The following is an 11085-nucleotide window of genomic DNA, read 5'->3' as shown; positions in this document are numbered from 1 at the left end:
ATTTTATTAGAAAAATGTTTAAATTTACATATTAGATTTGTGATCACACTTTACTAAGGGTCTATTAGAGAGACTTAAGAGATGAAATTATGGCAAATTTTTAATGAGAATTTTTACTTTCTCATTTTCTGTCCTTATGCTACAAACCACATTACCCCACTACTTTCCTCCTAGTCTCTCATTACAAACCAATCAAGAAGGTAAACCCAGAGACTAGCCTCTGGAAGATGTTTCAGTATTTTTTAGAAATTAGGGAAATTCATAAACTTAAATTTTCTGTGACCCATATCCAACTTCATAATACATACTTAAAACCTAAGAACAGTTGTGTGGTTTAACTGTTAAATAAAATCTGTAGCAAGTGGTAATGCATCAGAAAGAGCCTCCCTAAGCAAAACCACTTTAATATGTACCCATATATACAAAATAAATGTATATAACTTAGAAAGGACTACATGGGCAGAAGATAGGTTGTAAGTCTTCTTTATTAACCACATTATTTTGTAGTAAAATGACATTCCCTTCAAAGAAATGAAAGAAAATAAACACTAGGGTTTTTGAAGGACAAATACAGTATTTGCTAATTTCACTGGCAAGGTATAAGAATTCACTTAACTGCAGACACCATCACCTTTTTTCTCTCCAAGTGACTGAAGATAGAACTTCACCAGGAATTACTTCAAGATATACTTGAACTAACCGAGTCCCTAGATCATAATTAACTGTTTTGTTATGCAAGCACATTACTCTTCTGCAGAAATAGACAAAAAGCCAAAGCTAATTTCCACCCATTCCCAAGGCGGCATCTCACAGTTCTCTAGCTCAATTTCAGTTACTACAAGATTTGATTTGAAAGGTGTCTGTATGACAAGATTTTAAAATTAATGCCTGAGATTTATGGTTGAATACAACAAGGTGTCATCTTTATTTCTGAGATAGTCACAGCATTTTAGATTTTTTGGCATACTCTTAACCGTGCATGTTGCCGTTTGCCAGTCACTTGATTCCGACATACCAGTCCAGGACCACAGTCACAGCGCTGGAAGATTTCTGGAGCTTGAGCAGAATCTTTATGCCCTCTCCTAGAGCAGACCTGTCCCTCCAGTAGGACTGGTTTGCAAATTTTAGTCCAAAAATGACGAGCACAGCAAAGTCCAGCCCCACAGTCCAAAGTTCTAAGACAGCTTTCTCCCTCTTGTCCTGTAACAAGATGGGCACAGGGTAAGGGGCATGTGGGGACTGCTGCTGGGAGAAGGGCATGGGGTACGGGGCTGAGGCCAGAGAGTAAAAATACACAAAGCATGCCGGTCTCCTAGAGCTAGATCTTACACTAACAGCAGTAATGACATGGAAATGTCAGCCCTACCTAACAATTCGTTGTTTTACCAAGTTAAAACATTCATCAAAGAAAGATGGGGTTTCCAAGCTTGAGAATTGAAGTATCACTCATGTTTTATTAAACGGGGTTGATACTGACACAAAGAGAGACCATTACTTAAAAAGAAGCCAGTTAACCTGAAGATACAAGAATAGCCAGTCCACCAACTTCAAACATGGTAGCTGTTTCATGTCAAAGATTGGAATTTGAAGCTACAGTTTTGCAAAAAACGTCATCTTACTGAAGTTTGTACTTTGTGCTAGAGTGAAAAGTTAATGTATCTACTTTCATCTCTCTTTTATTTTGTATCCTGAGGATCTGGAAAGGGAAACTGCCATTTGTTAAATTATAGTCTATTAAAAGAATGTGTAAAATTCAATTAAAGGTTTTCTTGCTAACCAGTCCATTGTTAAGGCTAGTTCTGTCCTTTGGCTAGCTGACTACCTCATGCTACTCCCTACGTGATCTCCAAGCTGCTTCTGCAGAGAAACAGGACATCCTTCCTGTGTGTTTCTGGGCTAGAGAGGCATAAAGTCAATTTCCACCTATCCTCAAGAGTCTAGGAGGAGTGTCTTTTTTGAAAACAATGTGTTCAGAATGCTGTTCTTACCCATACTGCCTTGTGCTTTCTTAATATTTGGCTTCCTTTTGGGTTTGTTCTCCTGGGTTGGATGCCCAGTTGTTTCTTGGGTATCTGTGTCTTCTTGGTCATCGGTCTGCCTTTCCAGTATTGGCGTTGCATCTTCCACTGTGGTACAAACATCTGAGAGACAACCAGGTGTAGTTAGTAACGTCAAGTACTAGAACCACAGACATGCTAATTATCATACTCTCACATACTTTGGCAGTACCTCTGCCTTGAGTTTATGTATGACTTTCAAGATTTCTGGGACACAGGCACTAAACATCTACAGGCTCACATCTAGCAAAGAAGGTAGTTAAGTCATTAATGGAATCCAAATGAAAATGCAAGAATTTCAAAGATTCCAACTTGATCCCTTCCTTTAAAATCATGAACTCCAAGTCTCAGGCAAAAATTGTTGCCAGGAAGTTACTATTTTATTGCATCAAAAAGAGACAGCCGCATAAATTCACTTCAAGTGTGAATCCAGGAAAACCTTAAGAGACTGCCCATCTTGGAACAGTCTAGTCTATGAGATCTTCAGTTTAGAAAACAACATTCATTGGAGCAAGGCAGTCCTGTCAGGGTTTATAGCTCACCGTTCACGCAGAGCGTCCCTGGGCAGCACGCGGCACTATGCTGGCACCTCCGCCAGAGGCCACGACATGTGGCACAGAATGGCTTCTCATCTTGAGGCTTGAGGCAGAACTTCCTGGCATTACAGTCCTTGTCAGACGAGCACTGTGAACCCTGTGAAGAAAAACTATCATCACAGAGCTAGGGAATCCAACAGGATGTAAGATGACTTTAAATTCAAAGCAAGAGGTGGAGGAGGCCAGATCAGAGTGGCACTTGGAATGCAGTGACAACCCTAAGGCAGCATTTCAGGTTTTCGGTGGAATTGGTTTTCTGCCCCAAGGAGGAGATCAAAGCACCAGTGAAGAAACCTATGTGCTGCAGAGGGTATTTGTGTTAGAAAAACTCCAGCTTTTGAAACTGATTTCTATTTTCTTATGCTCCTTGTGAGGTTGGAAGACAATGTTTTTCCATGTGTCTTACAGATGATTATGAGATCTTTGTTATCTATTACCTCCAGAAGCTGTGCTACAGTTTAATTAAATAATGGTAGTGTTTGTGGCTATCCTCTCTGATTTTTTACTTTAGCTCAGGTCAGTCTGCATCCATCTACCAACCAGCACCTTGGTAAGCCTTACCCTGGGTAACTGCCCTTGGGTTTTTAGTGAGTCCTCATTGGCAGAGAAACAGATACCAAAAACCAATTTTTCTCAGCTACAGTTGGTGCTTTTCCATGTATGTATATAAAAGGATCTGGAAAACAACTCTGTGCAGTGAGATGGCAACCAGACAATGTACCATGGCACTTGATGTTTAAATTCAAACTCCCGTATTTCCAAGCTGCGTGACCTTGGCTATAGTCCTCGACCTCTCTGAGTCTCATCTTCCTCATTGAAATCAGGAAGTGTGATGGCTACCTCACGTGAGGAACATTAAATGAGATTTTCTGTACAACAGGCCTGGCACATGGTAGAGCTTCCTAAATGTGAGTTTGCTCCCTGATTCAGAGGCAGGTTTACAGCTCAGTGCCCTGAAAAACCACATGGCTTATTTAATATGTTAATGCTAAGGCTATTGGATTCCACCAGGTCTCCTTCACAGTTCCTAAATCAGTCCAACTGACCTTTTAGACAGGATACTTCAGACATTAATCTGAACCACTCACTTAAACTTAAAGCCAGCACCCCCCAGCCAGGAAAGAACAGCACCCTCCTCCCCAGCTGCGCTTTACCTTCCGAGCGCCTGGCAGGTCAGCGGAGCTCTTGATGTTGTTGAAATCCAGAACCAGAGCACCCAGGGGAGCCCATAAGCAGCTGAGCCCCAGCAGGACCACTACCACCATCCTTCAGTCGCCAGGTCCCCTCTACTCCTCTGAAGCGGGGCTGCTGTACACCACAGTAGAGCTTTTGCCAAAATAGAAACTTAGTGGGTCTGTAACTTTCTCTGAAAGAGAAGCAAATTGTCTAAGTAAGGTGTATGCAATAGGAAGAGCCAGATCTGACCAGCAGGTTCCTTCTGAGCCTATTTATAGCCAGATGCGCCCCTCGCCTCTCCTCCTCCCTCCCCCATTACCTTCGTCCTTACGCCACACAGGCTTCAACAAATCCCTTCAAATCTGTTTGATCAATAGTTCAAAACAAGGACGCGGTAGAGGGAGAGAAGAGGCGAGCCCACCCTGCCTTCTCCTCCAGGGGTTGAATCCCTCTTAATTATCGCATATCAAAATTAGTTCAAAGGGTGAGCAGAAGAGCAGGATGTCTGTATCAAAGCAAACTCCCATAATCACCTGCATTTCCTACCTTCCATAATCCTTTGGGGCGGAGGGGTCTGCTCAAAGATCTGTTTGTACAGCTAATTGTGCTCAAAGAAAGAATGAGTCAGATTGGCCAATACGCTGCAGAGGATGCCAAAAACTAATGAGTTACAAGATAGGCCAGCAAGCTTTAAACTATGCTTCAGATAGTGAAGACGGAAAAGAGAGCAAATGCCTTCTGATTAGCTCTGGCATCCAGATGTAAAACTCCCAGTGGCTTAAAGGCTGTGAACATAATAAGCACCTGTTTCAACTAAAATGTCAATGAGAAAAAAGTTCTTCTTAAAATGAAAATTAAGCTGTTTGAAGTTAGGGTTATTTAATTAGGAAGATACTGAGATTTATAAAAATCCCCCCCCCTTTTTTTGATGACAGGGACACCACAGGGAGCCCCTTTTCTGCAGATTTATACAATTCAGTAGGAAGCTTTGGATCCATTTTATGAGCAATGGATTTAATTTGTATTGCAGTATGTTAGATTGGCCCAAGCCATGTGGGTCTCCAAGTCTCTAGCTGATTTTGGATGAAGTTTTATGCATTTTCAATTTCCTAATCTGAATTTTTAAAAACTTCTGCTTCATCCCTTTCTGTCTGACTTTTTTTTCCAGCTCACCTGTTAAAGAGAATCAAGTAATTTGGACATCTGCTTATCATTACCTAAGTACTTTAAAGGTAGAACAATGCAGATGTGGGTCAAAAAAAATCTTTTTTCTCCCTTCATTGTTTTTGTTCTCAGTGTAGACTACCTCAGGTGTGCAGTGCCATTTAAAATCTAAAAATGCATCTTTTCCAAGTCACGAATGTCAGTCTTAGTGTTCCTGGGTTTTCCCCCAGAACATTAGTCCATTGAGGTGTATGTTGCCATTCTGTGCGGGGAAACGTTCTCGGTCTGGAGGAAAGCCTCATGCCATTCAGCAGTGGACGCAGGTGACCTGAGCGGCTGCTACTTGGCTCACTTCCCTGTGCTGGGGCTGCTTGCCTACCACTCACATGCTGCAATGGCAGAAAAGTATTCTTTCTTTTTCCACTTATGCAGACAACATCAAACACCCTTTGATGGTGCGATAAGCCTTGTGACTAGATGTGTTACAGCATTTATTTTGAAGTTGGACCATTATGACCAAGGATAAAGGGAAGAGCCCCGGTTTTTCCTCTCTGCTGGGGTCTCTGCTTCCTGTTATACAACTGAAGGGAGAACAGCGGGGCTGAGGGGAAATCCTGGGACACAGCCTGAACACTCACTGAGCACTTCACAGGTGGCAGACTTGTGGTTAGGTGTTGGGAGTAAAAAGATAAAACACATTCCTTGTTCCCAAGGAGCTGGTGTCCAGTCAGAAGACATATCTGCAGGATGAGTTTGATATATTAAGACAAGTACTAAGGTAAAGGTATAAACAAGGGGCTGGGGGATCTCAGAAGGGGCTGGGATTAGATCTTCTGGAGAAATAAAGGAAAGCATCTATAGAGGGGGTAATATTAAAGTGGGTTTTGTGGGATGAGTAGGAGTTAGGTATATTGACAAGCAGGGGATGGTCTCACCCCAGCAGCAGGGAGGTGTATTTCAGTTCTAAGAAGAGAGTCTATGTGGCTGGGGCAGACAGTGGAAGGACCAGATGAGGATGGGTTGTGCAGAACCTGATAAACCACACTGAGAAAACTGGATTTTATTTCATATGCAGAGGAAAGTCATTAGAGATATTTGAGCTTGAAAATGGCAGACTTGGTTTGCTTTTTAGGAAAGCCATGCTGGTGGCAGTGGGTGGCCAGGGTTGTGGCAGGTGACATGGAGGTGTCAGCTGTAATTGCTTAGGTGAGGAGGAGGGGACCCAAGGACAGGCGGTGACACACTGACAGTGAGATAGAACCAAGCAAAGAATGGATTCTGAGGTTGAGTCCCTGTCAGCTGGTGGGAGTGGGAGTGAGCGAGCGGGAGGAGCAACCTCTGACATCTCTAATTGTAGAAGCGCATTTCAGGGAGGGTGACGGCACTAAAGACCAGGAATTCCAATGGGAAGCAGCTTGCGGAGACCGGATGATAACAGATGGCCAGCAGAGCTATCCAAGTCAAGTGTGTGCTGCACATCTGACATTGGGACAATTCCCATGAGCGATGCTCTCCGTTTGCCCCCAGAGACAGAGGGGAGGAGAGCATGCAGACACCAGACCCCGGAGGTTCCCACAGCATGTGGAGAGGCCGAGGGGCAGGCCGCCCTGGCTCTGGCTCTGCTCGGAAGGAGCTGGATTCGGAGTCCCCTCAACCGCATCTGACCACAACCTGGCTTCTGTACCCACATGCACCAGACTATCTGTCGTGGCACTTAGCAGAACTCTATGGTAATTGTGGACTTACTTGTCCTATGCCCGGGTGATAAGTTCTGTGAGGGCAGGACCACAGCACATCCATCTTTGTTTCCTCACGTTGTGAGTTCCTGGTGCTCAATAGCCACTCCATAGATTTTTTTTTTTTTATGTGATGGAGGAATGCACAAATAAATGGGTTTATAGTAACTTTGTGACGTTGGGCAAGTTACTTCACCTTCTAGGCTTCAGTCTCCTCAACTGTAAAGCTGTCCTTACCTACCCCACTGTGATTATAATTCGAGGGTTCCGTGTGTGAATGGATGTAGGGGGCCTGACGCAGTAAGAGGCACGATAAAACTCAGCAAATGGCCCTCACCCATTTTCCAGGCCAGAGCTTCGAAGCCTCCGTACCTAGCACAATGCGCGGCTCTTCCCCGGCCGGCTCTCTAGAGACCTCTGTTTAATCCAATCCATCAAAGAAAAAGAAAATCTCCCCCGACCCAAGGCCTCCTTTTGCAAAAGGCCTCTAGGTCTATATCTCCTAAAAAGCCAGAGCAGCTTGGAGGAAAGTATGTGAAGTCTCCCTGGAAAATGGCTTCTGGCCTGTTCTCCCTACTGCCACGGCCGTGCTGGTTCATAGTGTTCTCTGCGAGGCTGCCAGCCAGAGATGCGATGCCCCCATGGCAGCATTTACCACCGCAAAGGTGCATCTCAATTATCTGGGGATCAGAGATGGTGGGCAGTGCGGAGGAAACACGGGGAGAGGTAACTGGGGAGGGAGGCTTGAAAAATGCTCCTGCTTAGAAGGCATTTTCTCTCCGTTAGTCCGGCACCGCAGCGCACCGCGCAGGCCGCGGGCAGGGGCCGCTCTCTCTTGGGGGGGCCCACGCAGCACGGCCCGCGGCGCAGCACCGCAGGCTCCCGCTGCTGTGCAGACTACGGCCGCGGGACAAGGGACCCGCATGTGCAGTTTGGGCAAAAATGTTGTCATTCTGACGCCCTCTGGCAAGGCGTATGGGCTGACTGAAGATGTCAAGCGGACCCTCTCAGCCCCACGGTGGGCGCCCTCTGGCCGGAGGGGCGCTCAGAGAGAGCAGCGCCGACGGGGCTGCCGGAACTGGGGCTCGGGGAGGGACTCCCGGGGGCCCCCGCGCCGCGCTGTCGGCCCCCACGCACTCCCGGCCGGCGCGCGGGGGCTGTCGCCTGTGTTCTCTCGAAGGACAGCTGCTCCAGTTCACGCCAAAGGCAGTGTCAGACCCGTGATTTATAACCGCTCAGGAATGGGAATTTTTATCTGTTATGGCTCCCGTGTCAAAACCAGTTTGATTTCCATAAATTTCGCTTTTCTTAGAAGAAAAATCAAAGTAACTGAAACAAGCAGGTCTTTGGCAGAATCTCACAGGAAATGTTCCATAAAATAAGAGATGAGAAGGGGGCACGTTGATGGGAGCAGACAGCAGGTCATGATCGCGGAGGCGACGGGAACGCTGCCATTCGGCCCCCCGAGGTACGGAGGTGGAGCCGCCGCTGTCCGCCGGGGCGCGGCGCCTCGGACGCCCCGCAGGAGGCGGGGGCAGCACAAGGGGCGCACCGGCTCCCGGGACGCGGGGCTCCGGCCCCTGCCCTGCTCTGACCGCGTGGCCTCTCAGCCTCGGCCCCTCACCTTCCGAGGGCCCCTTATGGGCTTACGGGCCAGCCGTCCGGGAGCGTATAATGGGTAGCCCGGCACCATGCTACCCAGCAGCCAGGGACACTTTCAGGCTGTGGTGCGTGTGAGTGGCCCCCTTGGGGGGGCGCCACACGGCCCTGTCGGGGAGCTCCCTTTGCTAGGCAATAGCCTTAGAGCTGCCGGTCCCCTCTCCGGGCACCAGCTACCAAGAAGAATCCATGTGGAATCCATGAGCTTCCTTCTTCAAGGACAGGCCCTACCTTATTTTCCCTCAAAAAAATTAGATGAGGTTGTATGTGCCTTCATGAATCCTCAATGCCATAACCACCCACCTGCCCCTGGCCCTCCATACCGGAGTCCGTTCCGGAAGCTGAAACAGCACAGCCTGGGCGGCTTATGAACAGCTGATCCTCACAGTCCCAAGCGCGGCCTCCCGCCCACGGGGGCACCCTCAGGTGCGCCCACGAGCCGGAGGGGGAGGGCAGCCCTCGGGGGCTCTTCCACGAGGTCACTAATCCCACCCATGCGGGTTCCGCCCTCAGGGCAACACCTCCCAAAGTCCCCACTTCCTGAAACGATCCCCTCAGGGTTAGGATTTCCACGTGGGCATTTGGGGGACACAAGCATTCCGGCCCTAGCCACGCCCTCCCCCCTCCACGCGTGTGATCGTGGACATGCTCACGAAACACGAAACATAGGGGGGCACGTGTGGCAACAGATGCTGCTATGAAAAGGCAAGAAAAGGTAAAGAGAAGCCGACCGTGTCCTAGCACGCAGTAGCTGGAAAACAACGATGCCTGTCATCGGTCAGCGGACTCGGAGCTGAGCAGAGGACGTGTGGGGTCGGGCGGACCGTGTCGGTCCTGCTGGCTGCGACGGTGATGTCCTTCCGTCCCCCACGAGGAGTCCCAGAGCATTCTACTGACGTGCATGTATGCTTCGGTGTTTTTTTCAAACTGAACTGTATTTATGTTTCAAGAGGAGTTCATGGCTGACTTCCTGAGGCCCTTTCAGGATTTGGGCCTATGAAATTCCCTCATTTGAAGGAAAACTTGGAAAGCAAGTTCCAAGGGTTCTCCTTGTTTTATTGTCTTTACTGATATGATTTAATAGAGAATACAGTGCGGGCAGGTAGAGGGCATGAAGGGCAGGATGGAAACCTATAAAATTGAGTGGACCCATCTCTATTCTTTTCCATTAGATCTGTGGTCCCACTTTACACCTCTGTCTCCCATGTTGTCACCCTTTGAGTCTCTCTTTTGCCTTTCTCTTCATTATGTTCATTATTTTCTCATCGCCAGAACTAAACCCACTTATTCTCTTTCCCATAATCTGAATGTCCTGCCGAGTTTAAAGGTGTCCAGGTGGCATGCGCAGCGGGAAGGGCGTGGCAAGCCGGGTGTTTCTGTCGCCTTGCGGTAGCTGAGCTGGGGCAGTGGACTCCACCACATAGGCCTGCGATCTGAGATGCCCTGTGGAACCAGCCCAGGGCCTTTCTGGAGTGTCTGGTCAGTGGGCAGCTGGAGGTGGTGTAAAGGGAGGAAAAGGATCAAAGACTCAGTCCTGACCCTGTGCCTGACTTTGGGGGCAGAGACTTTGGGGAGCAAGCAAAGGGGACTCTTACTGGCCTGCAACCTCTTCCTCAGAACAAAATAGGTTCTGCCATCTTTTGTCTAGGCTTCAAGATGCAGACCAAACTGGGTCTGATTCTTTCCCCTGAACAGTAGGGGTGAATCCCATTGCATTAGGAGACCCCAAACCTGCCTGGAGTTCCAATTCTGAAGAAGCACATTTAAAAAAATGAACAGCTACAGGGATGACAGTTAGCAATCCTCTATGGTGCACATGAACTTGCTATGGGAACAGAGCTTGAATGTCCTCACCAAAACAACGAGGTGGTAATTACGTGAGGTGATGAATGGATTGAATAACCCTCCCATGGTGAGCGCTTTGAGATATATACACATATCAGATCACCACGTTGTAAACTTACACTATGGTGTATGTCAGTGATATCTCAATAAAGCTGAGGAAAAAAATAGTTAGTCATGGGCTCTGCACACACGAGCTCAGGAATCCTCTCCTGGAGGGAAGAGGCTGCCTTCTGCATTTCCCAGGATGACTCTCCCCAGGGAAAGTTCTGGTATCCTTCCCAGGATGACTCTCCCCAGGGAAAGTTCTGGTATCCTTCCCAGGATGACTCTCCCCAGGGAAAGTTCTGGTATCCTTCCCACCTCCTTCTGCTGTCCTTTCCCTCAGACTCACCATGGCCCCTTGCGCCTGCCCCTGGGCGAGTCTCATCGGGCTGCCCCATCTTCCTGAGCGTCCTGATGACTCTGACTCTCTGGGTGTGATCTGGCCTTCTCTGCCCCAGGCTCCTCCCTGGGTGTGTCCTGGGCCTCCTTAGAACCTTGGCCAAAGAAAGCTATCTGTGGCTGGAGCCCTTGGAGTGCACGCCATTTGACCAGGGTTCACTTCTGGGAATCTCCATTTTAAAAATGAAGACACAGAGACTCAGAGAGGTGAAGTAATTTGCCCAAGGTCACACAGCTGTTAGCTGTAGACCCAGGATTTAAAACTAGGTTCTCTGGTTCCAAAGTTTATTCTGGCCTCTGTGCCACACTACGCAGCTCATTAACTGGAGTCCCTTCCCACACATACCAAGATACTTGAAACCTGGCTCTATGTTCACTAAGAAATAAGATCCCAGTGAACACTGCCCATTG

At 47.8% G+C, this 11085-nt stretch overlaps 1 protein-coding gene across 1 annotated transcript; it reads right to left on the bottom strand.

Annotated features, from left to right (window-relative positions):
• Nucleotides 1-103: 103 nt before the first annotated feature.
• DKK4 (dickkopf WNT signaling pathway inhibitor 4) lies at nt 104-4035 on the bottom strand. Its single transcript, XM_036877486.2, has 4 exons — nt 3808-4035; nt 2600-2750; nt 1989-2141; nt 104-1200 (listed from the first exon to the last, which is right to left on the bottom strand). The coding sequence occupies exons 1-4, from the start codon at nt 3916-3918 to the stop codon at nt 950-952; spliced, it is 666 nt and encodes a 221-aa protein (XP_036733381.1). The 5' UTR covers nt 3919-4035; the 3' UTR covers nt 104-949.
• Between the last annotated feature and the right edge of the window lie 7050 nt (nt 4036-11085).

This window comes from Manis pentadactyla, chromosome 7 (assembly GCF_030020395.1).
Source record: "Manis pentadactyla isolate mManPen7 chromosome 7, mManPen7.hap1, whole genome shotgun sequence".
NCBI lineage: Eukaryota > Metazoa > Chordata > Mammalia > Pholidota > Manidae > Manis > Manis pentadactyla.
Note: the sequence above shows the minus strand (reverse complement) of the source record. Positions and strands in the feature narration are given on the sequence as shown.